General features: G+C 37.9%; 2 protein-coding genes across 2 annotated transcripts; one reads left to right on the forward strand and one right to left on the reverse strand.

Annotated features, from left to right (window-relative positions):
* Positions 1–310: 310 nt before the first annotated feature.
* Positions 311–19,858, reverse strand: LOC103511480 (opioid-binding protein/cell adhesion molecule-like). The gene is made up of 5 exons (XM_017445003.2): positions 19,729–19,858; positions 14,794–14,968; positions 11,037–11,306; positions 10,636–10,781; positions 311–532 (listed from the first exon to the last, which is right to left on the reverse strand). The coding sequence occupies exons 1-5, from the start codon at positions 19,856–19,858 to the stop codon at positions 321–323; spliced, it is 933 nt and encodes a 310-aa protein (XP_017300492.2). The 3' UTR covers positions 311–320.
* A 2,821-nt stretch (positions 19,859–22,679) lies between these two features.
* On the forward strand, positions 22,680–25,000 carry LOC103511481 (bromodomain-containing protein 7-like). The gene is made up of 5 exons (XM_008476203.1): positions 22,680–22,685; positions 22,855–22,969; positions 23,559–23,763; positions 24,062–24,209; positions 24,932–25,000. The coding sequence occupies exons 1-5, from the start codon at positions 22,680–22,682 to the stop codon at positions 24,998–25,000; spliced, it is 543 nt and encodes a 180-aa protein (XP_008474425.1).
* The last annotated feature ends 312 nt before the right edge of the window (positions 25,001–25,312 follow it).

Genomic DNA, 25,312 nt, shown 5'->3' on the forward strand with positions numbered 1-25,312 from the left:
TATTGATCTCTTTATTTTTTATTATTGAACTCTTTCTTCTTTTTCTTCGCCTTTTCTCGTGTACAGACGGGGTCGGCGTTTTTCGTCAGCCTCTCAATCAGCCCTAAGGGTGATTGCTTTGGGCTGACATTTGGTTTTGGATTCAAATTTTACGGGTGGATGCCCTTCGCACTCAACCTTTGCTATTTCTTTAGCAAGGGAAATTCAGGTTGGTATACTCCCCGCTTAAAGTCCCCCAGCTGGACTAAGCTGGTCTACTCCCTGTGTAACGTCCCCCAGCCAGATTAATTGATCCTTTATGTAGTAATTTATTGATTTCTTTATTTTACCTGAATAGTATTCCTATTGGTTTCATTGATAATGATGGCCCCAAACTCCCGGGGATAGAACGGCCGTTTTCCTTTCCTTTCGACAAATCGGAACCACCGAAAGTCAGCAGGAGGTTCTGCTGTCACCTGACAAGTCACATTGGCAGTTCCATTCATATAGCCGTAGGCAAACTCTGGATTATCATCCGCGAATGTGGGCTTGTCTGGAAGCAGGGGAAAGAATATTCGGTAGGTAAGTAGGTATTGCTACCATGGTGTAGTGATCACTGAGCTCGCCCTGCAAGCGGGAGACCCGGGTTCGATTTCCGGCGGGGTAAAGATTTATATATAATTAAAATGATTGATTCCGTGACTGCGGGCGAGCATGATGGTAGGTAAAGATTGGGTGGTAGGATTATCGAGATATTTGGAAATTCCTACAATGCTACAGTGAGCACCAAAAAATGTGACATGATAACACAAAGAAATAACATTTATTTATTATAAGCGATTAATGGATAATTCACATGAATACCGGCCACTGTCGCTGAAAGGCTACCGGTCTTCCGGGACTTGGGATCGGAAACGGGACCCGATCTTAGGCCCTGGAGGCGAGTTTCCACTGCACTGTGACTGAAAATATTAATACAAGATAATGGAATTATCCATTCTCTCAATAACAATAATTGATAACACATGGGATATTATTTCTGACGTGGAAAAATATTAAAATATAAAAGAATATTCGGTAGGTAAGTTAGGTATTGCTCCCATGGTGTAGTGATCACTGAGCTCGCCCTGCAAGTGGGAGACCCGAGTTCGATTCCCGGCGGGGTAAAGATTTTTATATAATTAAAATGATTGATTCCGTGACTGCGGGCGACCGGTGCCAGCATGATGGTAGGTAAAGATTGGGTGGTAGGATTATCGAGATATTTGGAAATTCCTACAATGCTACAGTGAGCACCAAAAAATGTGACATCATAACACAAAGAAATGACATTCATTTATTATAAGCGATTAATGGATAATTCACATGAATACCGGCCACTGTCGCTGAAAGGCTACCGGTCTTCCGGGACTTGGGATTGGAAACGGGACCCGATCTTTTAGGCCCTGGAGGCGAGTTTCCACTGCACTGTGACTGAAAATATTAATACAACAAGATAATGGAATTATCCATTCTCTCAATAACAATAATTGATAACACATGGGATATTATTTCTGACGTGGAAAAATATTAAAATATGCAAATGAAGGTAGGAAAAAACATGTTCATTTTATGCTACAGATAGGAAGTTTAGAATATGGAAACAAAAAAAGTATATTGACTTGTTGTAGGTAAAAAGCGAACAATCATTGATTAAAGACGATTAAAATTAAAGCATTTGAATTGTAATCGTGAGAGAAAAAATTACCAATGTATGTCTAACTTTTTTTTCAACAGACTTTCGGTAGGTAGTAGGTAGGTACCATGTATGTTATAACCGGAAGCTAAATACAGTTTAAATTAAACTCCTCGGAAAAATGTTTTAATTTGTATGTACAGATAGGAAGTTTAGAATATGGAAACAAAAAAAGTATATTGACTTGTTGTAGGTAAAAAGCGAACAATCACTGATTAAAGACGATTAAAATTAAAGCATTTGAATTGTAATCGTGAGAGAAAAAAATTACCAATGTATGTCTAACTTTTTTTTTTCAACAGACTTTCGGTTAGGTAGTAGGTAGGTACCATGTATGTTATAACCGGAAGCTAAATACAGTTTAAATTAAACTCCTCGGAAAAATGTTTTAATTTGTATTGTTTGGTAAAACTGACCATTTTACATGGTTTTATTTCCCCTCCAAGAATGCTTTATTTCCCCTCCAAGAATGCTTTATCTACCAGGTAGGTAAAAAAATCATATTGGTAGATTACCTAGATATTTTGCTTTTTTATCTTTTCCAGGCCAGTAATCATAATTGAAATCATATTGGTAGATTACCTAGATATTTTGCTTTTTTATCTTTTCCAGGCCAGTAATCATAATTTTGGTAATTGGTGGTAGGCACAAAAATCATATTGGTAGATTACCTAGATATTTTGCTTTTTTATCTTTTCCAGGCCAGTAATCATAATTTTGGTAATTGGTGGTAGGTATACAGAAAAAACGGTCATTGCACTGTCCTTGTTTGGAACAAGTTCGGAATTATTTCCCTACGAGGTCATTAAAAGTTCAAATTCAACCCCGTTAGTTAGCGTCCTACTTTTTGGTTCTTTGTATAGATTTCAGGGTTCGCTTGGCAGTCAGAGCCCCGTGAGAACAAAATGGGGGAGCTAGTTTCAAATATGAAGAGACGACAAAACATTATCCCATCAGGATAAAATCCGCCCTGGGTGGGAATCGAACCCGCGGCCTAGCGCTTACAAGGTAGACGCGCTACCAACTAAGCTAACTAGGCTGGCCTGGATAATCTTACACTAGCCCGAACTACCAATCCATAGATATGAGTTTATGAAAGAAATCATATCACTCCAAAAGGAGCGTTGATCAAATTGTAGTTTGAACATTAATCACCTCTACCAAGACTCGAGATTGCTTCTAAGTACCTAATTAATTAATTACCATAGCGATGCTTATTTATATTATCGAATTGAACTAAAGAGTCCCTTTGCCAGTTCACCCGAGCAGTAAGGTACTATCATAACATGGTATCTGCTTTGTAGTCGCATTCTCAAATAAAATAGTGAATATTGAGGACAAAATTTTATACTCCTGCTGAAATTGAACCTTCACCATCATGGCAGGTACTGACGAAATGAAATCTTTGCCCTAACAGGGTAGACGAGAATGTCCTCATTAGCACAAACAGTCCTCTAACTTTCCAGGAAAAATTATCCTCAAGTATTTTAACTTTAAGGGTACCGGAGACTCAACTTTAATTTGTAAACAGGGTGGGGGTGGAAAATGGTTCCACCCAAGCGAGGAGTGAAATGTGTTGGGTATTTAAGTATTGTTTGCGCGGAAAGCGTGTTGGTGTTTAGTACAGGGTGATTGATGTTCTTCTTGGAAGTCATACGACTGAAATTTTGGAGATGCATTCGTACTTCCCTGATTTTCCCTAATCCATATTTTTCGTTTAGAACCAACGAAAATATCTACCCATCTTTTAGTATAAAAGTGGTTCTTATAAGACATGACTAATTTAGTCGTGGGTTTCCGAACTGCGAGATATCGGCGTGTGAACTTTCCAACCAAAAACGTGATAGAGGAATGGTCACTATCGCGTGCTAACTAAAATACCTTCGATGCGGTGATTCCTTATTGGGCGTCAGCCATGATTTGCTTCCGTTCTAAAGGTTGTAACTAGGGGAACAGGATTTTTTCCCTGGATATTCATGTCACCAATTTATTAATCCTGATCGTGGAAATTTGAAATTCTCCATGATGCCTCCTACAGGATCTCCCAGTGAATCCTGTACGAGCTTGTTCAATGCCATAATGACGGTACTCTCTCTCGTTTCTATTGTTAAGATTTTTCTTCTCGAGCAGGAATTTTTTTCCTTTTGTTTTTGAAACTCAACAGGAAAAACTTCATGCATGAATAGTTATCCCTTTCGATTCCGACACACTTAATTTGAAGTGTTAAATGGAAGCCATAGAGACGTGAAGCCTATACAGCTATACGTAACAATAATAACCTACCTCCCATGCTCTTACTTTTTTATTACCCACTCCTTTTGTTTTTGAAACTCAACAGGAAAAACTTCATGCATGAATAGTTATCCCTTTTGATTCCGACACAGTTAATTTGAAGTGTTAAATGGAAGCCATAGAGACGTGAAGCCTGTACAGCTATACGTAGCAATAATAACCTACCTCCCATGCTCTTACTTTTTTATTACCCACATATTCGCATGTGGGGTAATAGGTAACAGTGGGAGCCAAACCAAACATGGTTGTACCTAGGCATTAAAAGTGTAAATCAAGGTAGTGGGGACCTTTAAAAAAGATTGTAAATTCAGACAAAGGCAACGGGAAAGCTATAAACTCGTTTTTTTTTATTAAAAAAAAAAAAAAACAATGTTGAAAGAGATAGACAGGCCTACGACTTTCTAATATGTACCTATCTACCGACATTTTAGTTGAAAAAAAAAGAAAAGTGTAAATCAAGGTAGTGGGGGACCTTTAAAAAAGATTGTAAATTCAGACAAAGGCAACAGGAAAGCTATAAACTCAGTTTCTTTTTATTGAAAAAAAAAAACAATGTTGAAAGAGATAGACAGGCCTACGACTTTCTAATATGTACCTATCTACCGACATTTTAGTTGAAAAAAAGGTAAAGAATTCAAGTTGAAGCCAAACACTTGGGAATACGAGTGTAAGAAAACACGACATGAAGGAAGGCGAGGGAGAGAAAAGGTAAAGAATTCAAGTTGAAGCCAAACACTTGGGAATACGAGTGTAAGAAAACACGACATGAAGGAAGGCGAGGGAGAGAAAAAAGGTAAATAAATAACGAGAGAACAACGCAGCTCTAAGACTCGAAGAACTTGAGAAAAGAAGAGGATGATATTGCTTTTGAAGACTTCGCCTTTTCCCGTGTACAGACGGGGTCGGCGTTTTTCGTTAGCCTCTCAATCAGTCCTAGCTAGGGTGATTGCTTTGGGCTGAGATTTGGTTTTGGATACAAATTTTACGAGTGGATGCCCTTTGCTATTTCTTTAGCAAAGGAAATTCAGGTTGGTATACTCCCCGCTTAAAGTCCCCCAGCTGGACTAAGCTGGTCTACTCCCTGTGTAACGTCCCCCAGCCAGATTCTCTTTTTCTACATAGCTCTTTTTGCAAATCAAATCATAAATTATGAAAAGGAAGTGATGCAAGACCTCATACATATGTAGGTACGAGAATTTATGGATTTTTTTCATGTGAATTTCGAGGAGCTAAAGGCCTCTTATATTGTGATGTTATAAGATACAACAATTACACATGTTTGCATATTGTTTTATTTCATACAGAATGGGAGGGAGAGAGAAGGGACATTTGTCTCGTGGCTTGTTCGAGATAAGAGGATGGGGAGAGAGAGAGAACGAAATACGCCTTCCTGCCTTCCCCTGTATTGCAGGGATTTGTGACGGTTTCTGTAATTATTAGCAAGTTATTATGCGCATCAAAATATCGCACCAAACAAGAGGGAGGCATTTTTCCAAGCCTGATAAACTGTCGCCAACATTTCCCAAGCCTGTTAGATTGTCGCTAACATTTTCCAAGCCTGTTAGATTGTCGCCAACAGTTTCCAAGTCTGTTAAATTGTGGCCAACACAACTGCTCAGTTTCTAGAATATGGGACGGAGTTTTCGACGATGAATTTGGTTAGGTTGGTCTGAAGACTCTGAAGTTTTTGAGTTGGAACTATTAAGATTTGAACTGTCTTGAAATTATCCATTTTACAATATCAAAAGGGCAAGAATCATTCAAGATAACTTACGTGTAACTCTCAACTTGATTTCTCTGACTTTCCGGTCTGTCAATGTTTTGCTGGACTGGAAAGCTTTGCACTGGTAAGTACCAGCATCTCGTCGAGATATAAATCAAAAGGGCAAGAATCATTCAAGATAACTTACGTGTAACTCTCAACTTGATTTCTCTGACTTTCCGATCTGTCAATGTTTTGCTGGACTGGAAAGCTTTGCACTGGTAAGTACCAGCATCTCGTCGAGATATATTCTGAATGAGCAATCCGTCCGCGAGTTCTTTGAATTTGGAATCTGAAATCAATAAAAGGAAAGATAGTCCTCTGTTAGGGCATCCGCTTTACATTCTAAATCTGAGATTTTGATTATTTTTCTATCAGAGGAAAGTTATTGACTTTATTTGTAGGTAGAACGCCTCTAACACCTCAAGTCTTGCATCGTCCTTACAAACAACATATGTACAACCGTTGGTTTATTTTCCTTCTTTCATAATGAAAGTACAAATAAAGAGGGAAATTCTTTTTGTAACTGGAGTGCCCAACATAACTTTAATTGAAGAAAGAAATTTGTACAAGGCTATAAATACAGCATAGAAAACACTTAAAAAAGATAAATATAAATTAGGATTAAAAAGTGGAGAACATAGCGCACATAAATTGGTGTGAGAATTCAGCGAACATTCGTGTATTTCTCTCATTACCTTCTGGGAAATACAGCGTAAAAATGTACTTATCCAAAACTTGAGACTCTTCAGTATTAAAGTTCCTCTTTTGTAATATGATAATGTCCTACAAAAATGCACAAAATACGTTATAGCTAAATTCCCTTAGGGGTGAGCTTTTTTTTCCTTGTCTAGCATTTCGATCCATTAGGTAAACCCTAATATCAACCCAGAATGTACATATTAACCAGTAAATACCAGCTAGCTATCTCAGGTACTTCTGGTGCCCGACGCAAAAGTCCCTACTTCTTGAAACATCAACAATATGTTTAAAACTGCACTATCATTCTAATTTAAAACGACCAAAAAGGGAAAAGAAGGGGTTACTAACTTTTACAAGTGTCATTTTGCATTACATAGCTAGTTCTAGAGTACGAGTAAATATTTTACCGACCATCTCTCTTCCTCCTAAGGTCTGTTTTTCATTCCTACGCCGCATCGATGCGGCGTCCACTTGGCGTTCACTCTGCGTCAGGAGTGGGGGTAATGTGGAAATTCAACAAACATGACGACATCTAGTGGAGATTTTACGAAACATTTTTTTCATTTCCCTCAATACAATTACAATATGGCGGAATCTGAAGCTACTCGAGACTCGCATCAGGGATTTAAGACGCAGCGTTGACGCTAAAGTAGGGGAAGTGGAATGAAAAACACGCGTCGGGTTCGCATCGCACCCACGTCGAATGAAAAACAGACCTCTACTTCGCTTTCTTGCACAGGATAGAAGCGTTTTTCTGCCTATGAGAGCAGCACTAGAACGTAATAACATTAAATCAAATATCAAAATTAAAACGACCAAAAAGGGAAAAGAAGGGGTTACTAACTTTTACAAGTGTCATTTTGCATTGCATAGCTAGTTCTAGAGTACGAGTAAATATTTTACCGACCATCTCTCTTCCTCCTACTTCGCTTTCTTGCACAGGATAGAAGCGTTTTTCTGCCTATGAGAGCAGCACTAGAACGTAATAACATTAAATCAAATATCAAAAGGAAGAAAAAGTAAGGATTTCGGTTCTTCCCAAAGTATTGCAAGGAAAGAGAGGAATTAACCGTAGGAAAAAAGATGGTAAAAAGACGCGGTAAACATCATGTTTTCTGGTGGCAATTTTCCGTGTTTCTTCTGCCGTGAAAATAGATGAGAAGACGAGACAGTTTTTTTATTTGATCTTTCTGTGTTGAACCCTTTCTTGAAGCCCTCATGTTGGGAAAGGAAAGGCGTTATTTTGGTTTCTAAATTCTCACCCATTCTTCCCTCTTAGCACTCTATACTACAATACTTACCACACTATTTTTAAGGAATTCTTAGGTATATGGAATCAGGGCCGTATCCAGGATTCGAGGGGGGGGACCAAGGGTCCCAACAGTGATGTACCGGTGGGGGGATGCTCCAATTTTCGAAGGCTCGCCTACAGTAAAGGAAAAATATGATGCCCGAGGGGGTGGTGGGCTCCCTTGCCCCCTAAATACGGTCTTGTATGGAATGCTCTCTTCCATTTTGAATTCCTATAGGTACAGAATTACAGTTATGGCATCACGGAAGTTTAAGGAGGGGAAAATAATCTTTGTTCCCCCATGTGATAATGTGCTGGTAAATAACGTTCAATGCCAAGTGTGGCACCGCAATAACCACACAGAACGGTGTTCCACAGAATTATCTATGATACCTACCTACTTTTAATAATCCCCGTTTATATTTTATTATCTTTTCACTTATTGGTATCGGAAGAACCCATTTCGGAAAGGTAGATCGACGAATTTTGGTGTTGTAGTTTCCACGCTACAAATGAAATGTGAATGTAACAATTGTAACTTTAATTTCTAGGGAACCTGAGCGATTCCCAGGATTATTCCTTTGTGAAACCAAAGCGGTTCTCTAACTTCTCTTAAGACCGCATCACAATGCTTCAAATCATCTTATTTTCCGGGCCTTGGCATAGATTGCATAGAAAGTACCAAAGTTCGTATCAAGTGTTACAAACAATGCCGCATCACAATGCTTCAAATCATCTTATTTTCCGGGCCTTGGCATAGATTGCATAGAAAGTACCAAAGTTCGTATCAAGTGTTACAAGTTACAGCGCTTTTGATGCCTAAGCTGTAAAGCGCTTTCGTAAAAAGCTCCCTCACGTGAGCGGTATGTTTCATTCGAGTCGAATCCTTTAGCCTCGTATTGCTCCTTATCGCATTAGCGCTTTCGTAAAAAGCTCCCTCACGTGAGCGGTATGTTTCATTCGAGTCGAATCCTTTAGCCTCGTATTGCTCCTTATCGCATTATGTCTGAAAAGTGAGAAGTCTAATCTCCATTGTTTTCTCAGAAGCACGTAGCTGCCGGAGTGAAGGTAATGAACTTTCATTCCAATGCTTCTTTACATTTAGCCGAAAATGTTCTTGTTGTTACTTTGTACTTTTGATAGTGTGATAATGTTGTTGTTGTACATAGTAGCAGTAACAGCGGATCAGGGGACTCCTCTCCAAACTCTTGTCCCAGGGGTAGGTCCAGGATCTCAGCCATCTGTACCGGCCTCATCCAGAGTTCCATGGGTGTAAGTGTGGTAGGGTTAGAGGGGCAGGTGAACAGGTGGTTAGTGTCGTGATAGTGTGATAATGTTTCCCCTTGGCTCCGGCCGAAATCCTAATCACTTTCTAATTCTCCAGGATATTTCAGGGATAGATGGTTTGTTGTTGCTTATGGATAATTAGTAATTAGGCAAGTCCACAAACTTGAATTCGTCTGGAGAAAATATTTTTTTTTTTTTTTAATAAAGTTATCAGACTGCAAGTAATTGAGGATCCTTCCAAATTTTATTATTTTGCATCTCCAGAAAAAAGTTGAAATATGAAAGGGGTTTCATCTGAAGACATAATGCTCTTGCTTTCAATCTTGTGTTTGAGAGTCTCAGCGCAAACGAGCCGAAAAAGTCAAGTGTCTGCAATCAAACAAGCTGAAAAATACACACTCGTAAAGAATGTACCTAGACGTTATGGTACGTGTTTTGCTTGATTTTACTGAAATTCCCATAAAAAAAAAACAGTGTGCTAAGTTTTACTTACACGACGAATAAAAAAAGTATCACCCAAGTGGATGCGTCACGAATTACGAGTCCCTAAATTTATTCTACGGAAAGAATTTTAAAATTCCAACCCGTTTTCGAGTTATTCCCTTGTGGAAGGGACTTTCGGAACATACTTTTATTTCGTATTCCCCTTTTCCAATGATGGGTGGGGCTGTTCGAGGGGAGATTATGTGATATTTTGATATTCTTCTCCAATTCTTCCATCTAGGGAGGCAAGGAGTGCAAGAGGAGATGGTGTGTGCTTGAAAGTCATGAATTTTTAATGTTTTCACACCGTGAGTAATAATAATTTTGTTTCTCTATTATTGAAAAGGTAAATATGGCCCACACACTTGTATTGTCTCTCTCAAATTGAAATGTAAATATTCAATTTTTGTAACTTGCACACCCTACACCAGAATTACCTTAGTGTTCTTTGTTCCAGAGATATCATAGATCGTCGCTCCTAGAAACATGTCGCATCTGCTTTGCAATAGTTCAGGAAAAGGACTGAAAAGTCCCAATAATATAAATCAACGAATAAGAATAAAGGGATACTATTGGGTTGTATGGAATAAAAATGAGGTTGTATAAAAAAACAACAAGAATAAAGATGTTTGGAACATCATGGTTTTACCTTGGGTGATGGTGGGTTGTATGGAATAAAAATGAGGTTGTATAAAAAAACAACAAGAATAAAGATGTTTGGAATATCATGGTTTTACCTTGGGTGATGGCAATATCGCACCAAACAAGAGGGAGGCATTTTTCCAAGCCTGTTAAACTGTCGCCAACAATTTCCAAGCCTGTTAGATTGTCGCTAACATTTTACAAGCCTGTTAAATTGTCGCCAACATTTTCCAAGCCTGTTAAATTGTCTTCAACAGTTTCCAAGTCTGTTAAATTGTGGCCAACACAACTTCTGTGACTTTCAGTTTCTAGAATATGGGACGGAGTTTTCGACAATGAATTTGGTTAGGTTGGTCTGAAGACTCTGAAGTTTTTGAGTTGGAACTAATAAGATTTGAACTGTCTTGTGAAATTATCCATTTTACAATATCAAAAGGGCAAGAATTATTCAAGATAACTTACGTGTAACTCTCAGCTTGATTTCTCTGACTTTCCGGTCTGTCAATGTTTTGCTGGACTGGAAAGCTTTGCACTGGTAAGTACCAGCATCTCGTCGGGATATATTCTGAATGAGCAATCCGTCCGCGAGTTCTTTGAATTTGGAATCTGAAATCAATAAAAGGAAAGATAGTCCTCTGTTACGCTTTACATTCTAAATCTGAGATTTTGATTATTTTTCTATCAGAGGAAAGTTATTGACTTTATTTGTAGGTAGAACGCCTCTAACACCTCAAGTCTTGCATCGTCCTTACAAACAACATACAACCGTTGGTTCATTTTCCTTCTTTCATAATGAAAGTACAAATAAAGAGGGAAATTCTTTTTGTAACTGGAGTGCCCAACATAACTTTAATTGAAGAAAGTGGGTGATGGGATTGTCGCCTACACTCCAATGAACTTCGGGATCAGGTTTGCCCGCCACTTCACACCTCAACGTTGGACTGGAAAACTCTTTGGCCTCTACATGTTCTGGCGTATCCATGAATGTGATAGGAATGGCCACATCCATGTCAATGACTATCGCGTCCTTTGTGGAGGTGTGAAAACATTCGTACTTGCCCGAGTCATGTTGTTCCAAGTTTTCGAACACGAGGAACAAAACTGCTGGCTTGTTGCTCTTCTTGACGTGAACTCTGAAACAAAAGGGAACACTATCTTCATACCTCTATCTCGTATTTTGAAAATTTGAGGGTAAAACCTCTTTTTTTTCGAGTACATACAACATACTTCACAACACGAGTAAAGAATTACCCGAGGAATTAAAGATCTCATTTTCGACCTTTTATGCAAGACAATCAAAGAACAACAAGCGAAATGAGTTGTATCTTTTGTATTGTCAGGCTGACACGTGTTATCACTCATTTTTGTGTGGACGGATTCTTAAAAATAATAATAATAATAATAAAAAGCGGTCCTTCATCTCAACATGTTTCATTTTCAAGTAGGCTGTAGCCTACTTCAAATGTTCCTCTTTAAAATATAACGAGAGGAATATGAATCGGTAAGCACGAAAAACCTTGGAAAACCTATGCATGTGAAAATGTGTGCAAGTATCGACTTCTTAACAAACGGTGCGTATGTTTGAACAGGGTTGAGTGCCGAAGCTATGATTACGGGGAGTGAATTATTCATTCATAAATAAAAAGGATAAGTGACAAGAAAATACCTCCCTTACACAGCTAAACACTCCCCTTTACCTTCGTTCCCTTACATCAAAGTATATTACTCGTACTCTTTTTTGTACAATAGTAGATAGCTGGGGTGTTTTTGACTAGTTTATACAGTGTTGCCGCATGTTCAGAAAAAAGGTTTATTTGCTTAGTGCTTGCGACCTTTTGTTATTACTCGTACTCTTTTTTGTACAATAGTAGAAAGCTGGGGTGTTTTTGACTAGTTTATACAGTGTTGCCGCATGTTCAGAAAAAAGGTTTATTTGCTTAGTGCTTGCGACCTTTTGTTATGGAACAGCTATATTACTTTTAAGTAACTACTGGTGCTTTTGACAGCTTGAACGTGCTTTCCAGATGTTAGATGAGGCGGTCAACACCACTTTAATTGGGTGTCTTAATTTTGTCTACGTGAAGAGAACGTTATTATTACTACCCAATTACCCACATAACTTGGCTTTGGCAACGTTTGGTACAATCTAATTGTTTGTTAAGTAGAACAATGAATACCTCTAACACTTTTTTAGTTATTCAAAGATTCCGTCAAAAAGGACAGCTTTGTCACCTTGTAGACAAGGGAAGGAAAATCCTCTTTGACAAAGATAAAAGTCTAAACTATTCAGACAACACTTACCTCTTTTTAATGCAATAAACCTAGATACAGGTGAGGCAGGCACCAACACGTTTTAGGTGTGAACAGCAAAATAAATAAAGTTAATTTGAAAGGAAAACTCGTAATTTATCCCTTTTCACAAAAGAAAAACTTGACAAAATATTTTACTTGGCTGAACTTAAAAGAAAGTCGAAAATGGAATTACGAGTGCTCACAGAGCTTGTACCTTTTGTACCAGATGTTCAGAAGTAATCTTCGTAATTTTACCTGGATGTTTTCACCAGGAAAAGATAAAAGTAGAATTGTAAAATACCACTTGGTCTGAAATTCAGAATGACCGAGGAGGACCTTCCTAACTTGAGTACGTAGGGTAAGTGTACCATTTATTCGCCCACCTAAAAACGTACCATTTATTGGCCCACCTGTGGGTCTACGCCACATAAATCTGAACTGGACGAACTTTTTCAAGATCCAATTTTATCAAAAGAAAGGGCTTAAAGAATACTATCGAATCAGTGGTATTCCAAAATTGTAGTCAGAACAACAAAAATTAGAACAAGCAGGGTCCGTCCCTCCGGGAATTTTAGCCCGTAGTGATTAGAGAAAATCAGTACCTATGTACCTACCTAATTTGTTTAATATTCAGTTTATAAATCAAAGTTCCTTCCAAAAAAAAGTCGATTTTTGCTAAAATCTAATTCTTAAGGATTCATATTCACGCCTTAAGGTTTCTACACGTTATTTTTCAATATTATTTAATCTTGAGATATCTATGATAAAGTAGACAATATTCTATGATAAAGTAGACAATATTATTATTATTATTATTATTTTCTATTATTTGTCTGCTTCTTGCTGACAGGTAATACACAAAAATGTTTCAATTTAGTTTACACATTTCATATTTTCACTCTATTTCTTTTAATATTTTTCTAATTTTTTTCTATTAACGCGAATATATCCGTGATGGACTCAATCAATATCTATTTTATTCCTCTAAACCTACATATAATTAGATTTGAGAAATTATTAATTTTTATTAAAAAACTGAGGTGGGCCAATAATTGGAACCAAATGGGCGAATAATAGGAACATCATTCTGAAAAGTGGGCGAATAATAGGAACACTCCATGGGCGAATAATAGGAACATCATTCTGAAAAGTGGGCGAATAATAGGAACACTCCACTTTTTTCACTTGATGGAAATTTTCGGAAAATCGGTAGACTATTACCTATTATTTCGCTATAAATACACTCTATTAGGGACTAAATTCCGCTTCAAAAGAACCTAAGATCATTATTTCGAAATAATTAGGACCAGAGTTATAACCGTTTTTATCTGGAAAATCCCTTAGGTGGGCGAATAAATGGTACACTTACCCTAGTTCTATTTCAAATACGCACGTATATGTACATAATTATGTACAACTTTCATGTTTACGAATTTGTATTCATCCCTAGTTATATTCCTTTCAACTTTTATTTAAGTTTGTTAAAGAAGCAGTTCTTTACTTAACCCACATCATAATAATGCTTAAAGAAGAGATTGTACTTCAACTTCCATTTTTTGTTTGACAAGTTGAAAGTATGTCAAGTTAGGTACTTTTCTTCTTGGGAAATTTGGATCTGTTACAATTTTGAATTGTGTGATGTTTTTTGAAAATTTCAACTTCGCTTGCACAAGAACTTTGTTTGTTTGTGTTGTCTGCCATGCAAATTCAGACATGATTCCCAGTTTCCTTTGGTTAAACTATCCTATCATGAAAATTTCAGATAAGTATGGATGTATTTTAAGTTCTCCAAGTTTATTCTGACCGCATTTTGCTTTAATTTAATACCTACTTATTATTACACCTACCTCCATATATATATGTTCGTAAAAGCACTGAACGTTAGTCAGCAACATTCCCTTTCATCTCATTCGCACTTCCACCCTAGTACCAATATAAATTGGTTTTTGGGGAAGCAAAAGAAATCACAAAAGAAATCACTTCACAAAGTTACTGAGTCCTCTATAATGAAAAAGAAATCATTCGACCGTTTTCCACTCTATGGTTCCTGGATTTAAAGTTTCCGAGCCAGCCTATTAGCTTGGTTGGTAACGCGTCTGCCTTGTAAGCGCTAGACCGCGGGTTCGATTCCCGCCCGGGGCGGATTTTATCCTGAAGGGATAAGGTTCGTTCTCAGAGTGGCTGGCTTTCTCCTATCCTGTCTTCCTTCTCTCATCGATTTTGGGAAGATAAGACGCTAGCAGTTACAGTTCCCTCTGTCAAAACTATTTCGATCCTTTTGATCCTTTTCCACTCTGTGGTTCCTGGATAAAGATTCCAACAACTTACTTTCCCTTCGGGACAAATATCTTCTCGCGTTCATCGTTATGCAGGATCTTCCTCCAGATGATGTCATCCAGTTTGGTGTCCGAGTCATTGCTCATGCATCCCACAATATAGCTGGTGTTCTGAAACCTCTGCAGCTCTGTTTGTGACGGCGAAATCATGATGGCACACTCCAGCCCTGAAACAAAGGAAGAGGAAAGTTTTGGATAAAGTTCGACTTGTGAAATCGTGGTTTGATAATTCTGTTTCGGAAAACTACTACTTTTTTTTATTTTTTTTTTTTTTTTTACACAACACCAGATGACCGATACATAGGTATTATATGAAAATTTTACACCAGATGAAGATGAATCTGGTGTTGGCTCTATTGGGCTGATAAAGTTGATGATGTGAAGTGTGAAGGGCTTTAAATGTTTTGTTAAACTACCTATCATGAAATTGAACCACATAGATGTGTAATGTGTATAGCTGAAATTTTGGACGAGGAGGATTCAGCTCAATGTGTAATGTGCTTCTGAATAGTAATAAATAGAATAGATACCACCTCTGTGTGAAGGTATGAACATGGAAATTCTATCATGCAATTGAATCACAGATACATACATGAAAGTTCTATATGCTTCACAACTGTAAAATCAACCGTCATCTACTTTCATCTACCTATCTAGGTGCCTAAAGAAGAGCCAACACGTTAACTTGGAAATTACAATAGAGGCGGAGAATATGCTAAACTTTAATGTTGATGGAGTTGATGCAAGGAGAAACTTCCACTCTGGAGCGAAAACTTTGAACAAAAGATAATTATCGAAGGCACATAGAGAATGGAAGGTAATTATTCCTAATGTATCTATCTTCATCAGACATTAGAACGCAGAACGCTCTTCAAGCTTTCTAAATAACGACGTTACTACAGGGATCAGGAACGAGGGATGAAGGGTTATGGAGTGGTTAGGACGATGAAAATGGACAGTGATTTCTGTGATTCAAAACTTCCGTAAGGATCTGATTGCAATATCATAGAGGAAACTAACAACAATATTGTACACTGTCTGTCTGCTTAGAACAAGTTGTTCCATTATAATTATGCTGACCGTTTTACAGAAATAGATACTAGTACATAACAGAAACATACCAAAAGATATAGATACATATTTTGTTTACATATTTAGTTGATAATATCTACAGATGTCCTAACACCGGAAGTTTGGCTACCTACAACCGAGTAAGGCCACATGTCTTTGCATTTTCATTTGAACTCTTGACCATCTTGTCTGTACGTTTGGCCCTGGGCCTTTGCTTTCTTAGCACTCAAATTGATATAAAGATATAGATACATATTTAGTTGATAATATCTACAGATGTCCTAACACCGGAAGTTTGGCTACCTACAACCGAGTAAGGCCATGTCTTTGCATTTTCATTTGAACTCTTGACCATCTTGTCTGTACGTTTGGCCCTGGGCCTTTGCTTTCTTAGCACTCAAATTGATATAGCTTGAATTTTAAATTTTAATGGCGTGTTTATTTTCATACTCATTGTTTAATATCATCCCCAACTTTTTTTTTCTTGCAAAATTGAAGATAAGTCGAGTAGAAATGTTTTGTTACAATTTTCGAAAGTAATTTTATTTCATTATTATTGTATTTTTTATTTTTGTTTCAATTTTTATACTTGATATTTTTTCTAACTTTTTATATGCTTTTTGTAAATACATTTTTTCTTATTCAAATTTGGAATGAAAATAAGGGGAAAAAATGGTAGAAGAAATAGGGAGTAAAAAATCTTTCACAAGTTATAGGTGGTATGTACCTATACGTATGTCAGGAATATTTATTTATTTTGACTTTTACTTCTGCTGACTGATTTCGTTTTGATTTCTCTCTCCTTATTTAAAATTCTGAGAAACGGAAATTAGAATGATAAAGAGGCATAGGTAAGTAGGTACAATGTCCCGGATTCCAAGATTTATAGGGTAAGTATTTGTAATTATTTATAAGGTTCTTTGTGAGTGCTTACAAATATAAATTTTTTGATCAGCAGAGAGAGATTGAGAGGGACTTTTTTTTCAATACATACCTACTCCTCTTTTAAAGTTTCTCTCTCTCACTCACTCTCTCTCTCTCTCTCTCTCTCTCTCTCTCTCTCTCTCTGCCCTCTTCACGCACTATGAGTAGATAATGATAATAATAAATAGCTGTTGAAATTCGTGCAAAATACCTGGAAATTGCCATCTCTCTTTGTTATCTCAATGATAAATGAACTTTTCACACCTTACTCGTAAAATTCGTCACTCTCGCTTGACTTTAGAGACTATGAAATTCTCTCCGCTTCCCTCTGCTGTTTTGTATTCTTTGTGTGTCTCTCTTTCCTCGCCATTTCTCTCTCGTGTGCCATTCTCATTCTCACACCACTTTCATTTTTCTCTTTTGTGTACTATGATGTTTGTTTCTCTTCATTTTCATCAGTTCACACAGCATTCACTTTGACACAACAGTTTGACACCCATGTTCATTTGGTTATAGCGTTGAGGTTTTAGAGTTCTCGTGGTGCGCCTCAATAAACTCTGTTTGAAATGGAGGAGCAGTGCGTGCTCAATTTTCGGATATTCTGCAAAAGAAAATAATATCTACAGACATACGAGTATACATATGTACATACTTACCTACTTGCCCAGTGGTGAATAGAAGAAAATAAGAGGGGAAAGTTATTATTTTTTATTTATTTATTTATAAGATGAGTGTTCGACCGCCGTTTTTATTTCGTAGCAATGGAACAACTGCTACATTAGACGCATGTGGTCTGTGTCGTAGCATGCCCATCCCGTAGTATGCCTCTCATCAGATGGGCGAGAAGAGACACAATACTTCCCATTTAGGTGCTGGCTCAACACGAGAACACCAGAAAGTAACCCGTTGAAATATTTGCAATCGAAAAACGAGTACAAACTTTTGTCGATGGTGGGATTCGAACCCGGGACCTTCTGCATGGCAAGCAAAATACTTGATTGAAATTGATGATTTTGTATTTTATCGGACGATCTTCTAGACATTGGAATCAATAGAACGGATCTATCCCTACATTTGTGGATGTGCTATTTTTTTGGACTTCCAGTAATAGGCGAGACGTAACAATACTTATACCTACATTAGGTATATGGGGAAGATTGGATTATGAAGAGGTTACACAATAATGATACCACGGGAGAAGTGTATTGCATACCTAGTACCCACCTTTTCAGATGCGTAAACTAATGTAGGTAGATTGTAGTAGTTTATATAAACAGCCAAAGACTTTGCCTCAAAGTAGCATATGTTTTGGTTGTCCCTGATAACATTAACTGTTGATACAGAGGTACTATCTCAAATGCAGGTACCTGTATGAATTTGTCTCATTAGAGTCAAAGTTTCTATCGAAGTATAACTTTATTATACGTATCTCTATTTCTATTCAATAATCAATTATTTACCGGAAAATTCTTCATTCGGTGTGTGAGAGAATGATGAATTTCCATTAAGAGCTATACGGGGGAGGAAGAAAATTGAACTGTCTATTATGCTGATAGGAACGCGAAATGCATACCTATTATTATACGTGATTTTCCAACAAAACAATACAATATGAAATGAAAATGCATTATAGGGTGTTCATAAAAGTGGTTTAATGGAGATAGACTGATCCACATGTTAATACATATCTTGATGGAGGACTCAGTAACTGTCAATATGTTGGCATTATTGGTTATTGGGTGCTTTTACACACATCTCTGCTTCGCAAAAACCCAAACTGACTAAAATTCCAACACAAAACTGTATTAGATTTCTAGATTTGGGGGTGATTGTATTTCATACCAGAAGTTACCAACTTCTCCATGACCACTGGCCGCAGGCAAAATTTTTCTTTCATGACGGTATCGCTATTGAGTACTATAGAGCCTTTAAAATTCAAACATAATGAATTTCGTTGTTTCCGTGTTTGATTTTTAGGGACGCCATTTGGAGAACCTCATACACCATACCTGTACATTATACACTTGACAAGCCACCACCGCTAAACTCTGTCAACTAACCTGGTTGCCAGAACACGTCTCGGTGCTGTACCGATGTCGGTGCATTTTTAATTACGAACAGAAAAAAAACGAGTCGGTTAACAAGGAAGAAAAGTACGCTCAAAAGATATTTAATCATGAATATAAAGCCAAGATTAAACTGAGACAGGAATAAGGAGGGATAGAGTGAGAGAATTGAGCGTACATATTCTAGAGAAAACCTGCTGTGAACATCACTCGACTTTCTAGTACCTACATTGCGAAACTACAAAAAGGGATAAACGTGTACGGTCACTAAAAATTGGACTCAGAGGACCCTAAAACGGATATTTTCATCTATTTGCCGATTTTAAAAATTTGGACATATTCCAAAACTTTCTTATTACAAAGTATAGGTGCCCTATACTTAGTGTAATGGAAAGTAAAAAGAAGGATAGGAGGGGAGTAGATACTCGTAAAGAATAACATGGTTTGACAGAGAGGTAGTGAAAGAATGAGAGAGAATAAGTTAACGGATAAAGGGAGACGGTGAAAAGTCAAAGAATGAGGTCGGAGAAGGAAAAGAAATGGAAGCGAGGAGAAAGAGTGGAGGAAGGAGATAGAGAGTAGATACAAAAGGAGATTAACAGAGGTGGAGAAAGAAAGGATGAAGGGGGAGATCAGTAAGAGATGATGAAGGGAAAGAAAAATGGTGGGGAATTAGAGAGGGAGGGAGGATGAATGTTAAAGACAGGAGGAGGAGGAGGAGGAGGCAGAAGAAAAAAAGACAAAGATGAAGGGAAAAGGAAACATTTTTTTTTTCTTCTGAAAACTGAAAGAAACGCTTAATTAGATTTTCATTAGAGAAAATATAACTTGACTATCATCAAAACGGAACACAAATATCTTCTCGCGTTCATCGTTATGCAGGATCTTCCTCCAGATGATGTCATCCAGTTTGGTGTCCGAGTCATTGCTCATGCATCCCACAATATAGCTGGTGTTCTGAAACCTCTGCAGCTCTGTTTGTGACGGCGAAATCATGATGGCACACTCCAGCCCTGAAACAAAGGAAGAGGAAAGTTTTGGATAAAGTTCGACTTGTGAAATCGTGGTTTGATAATTCTGTTTCGGAAAACTACTACTTTTTTTTTTCAACACAACACCAGATGACCGATACATAGGTATTATATGAAAATTTTACACCAGATGAAGATGAATCTGGTGTTGGCTCTATTGGGCTGATAAAGTTGATGATGTGAAGTGTGAAGGGCTTTAAAAATGTTTAGTTAAACTATCTATCATGAAATTGAACCACATAGATGTGTAATGTGTATAGCTGAAATTTTAGTAGAGGAGGATTCAGCTCAATGTAAAATGTGCTTCTGAATAGTAATAAATAGAATACCACCTCTGTGTGATGTGAAGGTATGAACATGGAAATTCTATCATGCAATTGAATCACAGATACATACATGAAAGTTCTATATGCTTCACAATTGTAAAATCAACCGTCATCTACTTTCATCTACCTATCTAGGTGCCTAAAGAAGAGCCAACACGTTAACTTGGAAATTACAATAGAGGCCATATTCTAGAGAAAATCTGGTGTGAACATCACTCGACTTTCTAGTACCTACATTGCGAAACTACAAAAAGGGATAAACGGGTACGGTCACTAAAAATTGGACTCAGAGGACCCTAAAACGGATATTTTCATCTATTTGCCGATTTTGAAAATTTGGACATATTCCAAAACTTTCTTATTACAAAGTATAGGTGCCCTATACTTAGTGCAATGGAAAGTAAAAAGAAGGATAGGAGGGGAGTAGATACTCGTAAAGAATAACATGGTTTGACAGAGAGGTAGTGAAAGAATGAGAGAGAATAAGTTAACGGATAAAGGGAGACGGTGAAAAGTCAAAGAATGAGGTCGGAGAAGGAAAAGAAATGGAAGCGAGGAGAAAGAGTGGAGGAAGGAGATAGAGAGTAGATACAAAAGGAGATTAACAGAGGTGGAGAAAGAAAGGATGAAGGGGGAGATCAGTAAGAGATGATGAAGGGAAAGAAAAATGGTGGGGAATTAGAGAGGGAGGGAGGATGAATGTTAAAGACAGGAGGAGGAGGCAGAAGAAAAAAGACAAAGATGAAGGGAAAAGGAAACATTTTTTTTTCTTCTGAAAACTGAAAGAAACGCTTAATTAGATTTTCATTAGAGAAAATATAACTTGACTATCATCAAAACGGAACACAAAAGTTGTGCTTTTATCATTATTATACTATCAACATTAGAATGATAACTATTATAATTAGCGCTAACGAGGGCTTCCCAAGCTAGTCGGGTTTAGGAATTCTCCAGTTTCTCCAAGTTTATTCTGACCGCATTTTACTTTAATTTAATACCTACTTATTATTACACCTACCTCCATATATGTTCGTAAAAGCACTGAAAGTTAGTCAGCAACATTCCCTTTCATCTCATTCGCACTTCCACCCTAGTACCAATATAAATTGGTTTTTGGGGAAACAAAAGAAACCATTTCGACCGTTTTCCTCTCTATGGTTCCTGGATTTAAAGTTTCCGAGCCAGCCTATTAGCTTGGTTGGTAACGCGTCTGCCTTGTAAGCGCTAGACCGCGGGTTCGATTCCCGCCCGGGGCGGATTTTATCCTGAAGGGATAAGGTTCGTTCTCAGAGTGGCTGGCTTTCTCCTATCCTGTCTTCCTTCTCTCATCGATTTTGGGAAGATAAGACGCTAGCAGTTACAGTTCCCTCTGTCAAAACTATTTCGATCCTTTTGATCCTTTTCCACTCTGTGGTTCCTGGATAAAGATTCCAACAACTTACTTTCCCTTCGGGACAAATATCTTCTATTTCGATCCTTTTGATCCTTTTCCACTCTGTGGTTCCTGGATAAAGATTCCAACAACTTACTTTCCCTTCGGGACAAATATCTTCTCTTTGTATACTATATACATATTGTATATAGAATGATAACTATTATAATTAGCGCTAACGAGGGCTTCCCAAGCTAGTCGGGTTTAGGGATTCTCCAGTAGAGGTACGGTTAGATTCTACATACATATACGTACAACCATCCTATCCCCATCTAGTTTTGAAGCATACCTCCCTCCACCTACATCCCAACTTTGTGCTTTTTACAGTCAAAAAATATTTCTTTCGCATGAAACCATAACTTCTTCAGTAAAGAAAAAGGTCTGAAACGTTTGACTTGACAATGATGTGTGAACAGCACATTTTTTTCTCCCAAAGTATGCGGGATTTTTCCAGTGCGTTTGTCTTACAATTTCATTCAATGCCAGGATTATCAATACGAGCAATGCTACCTATCCAATACATTTTAAGCAATATCTAGCGCTTGGCAAATTTTGTCAATGCCAAACTGTCGACAAAAAAGACTGGTTTACCAGACTTAACAGTTTCGATTTATAAATAAATTGGGCACAGTGAAGTTGGGATCTAGACAATTCATAGCACGGCAATCATTGCAATAACAACAACAGTTTGACACCCGTGTTCATTTGGTTATAGCGTTGAGGTTTTAGAGTTCTCGTGGTGCGCCTCAATAAACTCTGTTTGAAATGGAGGAGCAGTGCGTGCTCTATGTATTGTGGTCTGTGTCATAGCCATAGCATGCCCATCCCGTAGTATGCCTCTCATCAGATGGGCGAGAAGAGACACAATACTTGGTATTGCATACCAAGTACCCACCTTTTCAGATGCGTAAACTAATGTAGGTAGATTGTAGTAGTTTATATAAACAGCCAAAGACTTTGCCTCAAAGTAGCATATGTTTTGGTTGTCCCTGATAACATTAACTGTTGATACAGAGGTACTATCTCAAATGCAGGTATAGTATTTAAACAAGGTTTTTTATTTACATATGTTTAACTTTAAACTATACCTATGAAATAAATAAGACCTTGTTTAGACTGCGGGAGTAAAGGGACTCTTCAGTCTCATTCTGGCAGGATAACCAAGGTATATTCTATTCTATTCTATTCTATTTGTGTTCCCAGATGGGTTACCTAAGACAGAAAAAGGATGGCTCTACCTCGCTCGCTATTCTGGTGCCCGGGGATCATGCAGATCCTGAGACCAACGAGCGACCAGTGTCCCTCGGTAACCTAGTGGGTGAGTAGACCAGTAGACCGGGGTTCGAATCCCGCTGGGGATGAAAATAATTATTTTATAGTACTTAAGTAGTTTTCCTTATTTTAACTTCACACACCAAAAGCGCACTCCAAGGCTTAGGCGTCAGGGCAAAGAGCCCTAAAATATCGGTTTTAAATAAAAGTTTTCAATAGATCAGTTGCGCTTACTTGGTTGATGTTTCAAAGTCATAGAGCAGGAAAAATGAGGACCAACGGAATTTTTCTTTTTCTTCTACGACTTCTAGATACCGCTGAAAAATACCGGTAAATCGTGAAGTTTGACGTCACGGCATACGCTCCCGTAGGCTATGACGTCATAATTCATGACTCCCGCTTCGTTTATTTCTATTCTATTCTTATCCTATCCTGTTTGTATTCTATGCTATTCTATTCTGTTTTTATTCTATTATATTATATTATATTCTGTTTTTATTCTATCTTATTCTATTCTTCCGCGAAGACAGACGTAACCTGGTCAAATCAGTCAAGCCGCTCTATTATTTCTATTCTATTCTTATCCTATCCTGTTTTTATTCTATTCTATTTTATTCTATTCTATTTCTCCACAGGCAAGCTAAACCACGGAACCGGTTCTCTGCAAGGCTTCCGCGAAGATCGGCGTAATCTGGCCAAATCCGTCAAACCACTCTATTACGGCGCTTTCGGATCTTATGCGCCATCTTATGATTCTACGTTTGCCAACCTAACCAAGGAGGAAAGCGACTTGCTACATGAGACATACGGGGATGAGCCAGCTGTACAATATGCTGAGAGGTAAGAATTGCCATTCAGTAGGTCCCGGGTTCGATGCCCACCATCGACAAAAATTGTACTTGTATTTCGATTGAAAACACCCATTTCAATGGGTTACTTTCTGGTGTTCTTGTGTTGACCCAGCACCTAAATGGGAAGTTTTGTGTCTCTTCTCGCCCATCTGATGAGAGGGGGGAGGGGGGTGTGAATGATGCTTCAATGTAGCTTGAGAACCAGAATTTAGTTCACGGACTTAAGTGACAGAGACCTGTTTTTTTTTCTACTTTTTTTTAGAATTATTATTATTTATTCCCCCCAGTATTCTCAACTTCGCCAAGGATTGTGATTATACACTGACTATGGTGGATAATCTGCTGGATTTAATGACCAGCGGGGAACATAGGAAGACGAAGAAAATCATAGATGAACGACAGAAGACGCGTGAGGAAGAGGACAAAGTTAAACAGGTGAGTGAGAGAAAAACTTATTTCCGCTAGGTTAAGGCAGACGCACTACCAACTGAGCTAACTAGGCTGGCGTTAAGTTTAAACCGAGTTTATTGACACCCATGTTCATTTGGTTATAGCGTTGAGGTTTTAGAGTTCTCGTGGTGCGCCTCAATAAACTCTGTTTGAAATGGAGGAGCAGTGCGTGCTCAATTTTCGGATATTCTGCAAAAGAAAATAATATCTACAGACATACGAGTATACATATGTACATACTTACCTACTTGCCCAGTGGTGAATAGAAGAAAATAAGAGGGGAAAGTTATTATTTTTTATTTATTTATTTATAAGATGAGTGTTCGACCGCCGTTTTTATTTCGTAGCAATGGAACAACTGCTACATTAGACGCATGTGGTCTGTGTCGTAGCATGCCCATCCCGTAGTATGCCGCTCAAATAATATATTATGCTACTTGGGAATATGGAACATAAAATGAGTGGCTGGGTAACTTACCTCCTTGCTATACCTGTTGCCTTTTGAAAGGATTAATAACAACATTCTCTTTAATAAGACATATTATTATGTCTTGTAGCAAACGAGTGCAATCGAAAAAGGAGTACAAATTTTTGTCGATGGTGGGATTCGAACCCGGGACCTTCTGCATGGAAAGCAAGCGCGTTACCACTGGACCAACCGTGCCCCCTTTTAAACTTTCTCTCATTTCTCTTCACTCCTCCTCCAGGTTATGGACGTGGACAGCGACACTAACGCTCCCGGTGGCAAGTACGAGAAGTTTAAACACACTTTGTGAACCCCGGTCTCAGTGATCTGTTGTTGTGTAAGTAGGTGGTACTTGGAAAAAAATATCGGTCTTGAACAAGGACACTCATTGCAAAACATCCCACCTGGGGTTGATTTTAAATAGAATAGAAATGAATATACCTTGTTTATTCTGCCCGAATAGGACTGAAAAGTCCCTTTACCCCAGCAGTCTAAACAAGGTCTCGTATATTTGATGGGTTACAGTGGATTGGAATACAATGATTACAAACTAAGGCAAGAAAATAAAATATGCCAGCCTCGAGATTCGAACCCATACCTGACGATTTGAGTCCAGCTGAGA

The sequence above is a fragment of the Diaphorina citri genome, unplaced genomic scaffold (genome assembly GCF_000475195.1).
Source record: "Diaphorina citri unplaced genomic scaffold, Diaci psyllid genome assembly version 1.1 scaffold718, whole genome shotgun sequence".
Classification (NCBI taxonomy): Eukaryota; Metazoa; Arthropoda; class Insecta; order Hemiptera; family Psyllidae; genus Diaphorina; species Diaphorina citri.

Coding starts and splice junctions, on each gene's coding strand:
- LOC103511481 (XM_008476203.1), top strand. Junction 23,764..24,061: donor GCTGTACAATATGCTGAGAG/GTAAGAATTGCC, acceptor TATTCCCCCCAG/TATTCTCAACTTCGCCAAGG. Junction 24,210..24,931: donor AAGAGGACAAAGTTAAACAG/GTGAGTGAGAGA, acceptor CTCCTCCTCCAG/GTTATGGACGTGGACAGCGA.
- LOC103511480 (XM_017445003.2), bottom strand. CDS start 19,858: ATGATTTCGCCGTCACAAACAGAGCTGCAGAGGTTTCAGAACACCAGC. Junction 14,969..19,728: donor GATCCTGCATAACGATGAAC/GCGAGAAGATAT, acceptor CCTTTGTTTCAG/GGCTGGAGTGTGCCATCATG. Junction 11,307..14,793: donor ATATTTGTCCCGAAGGGAAA/GTAAGTTGTTGG, acceptor CTTTTGTTTCAG/AGTTCACGTCAAGAAGAGCA.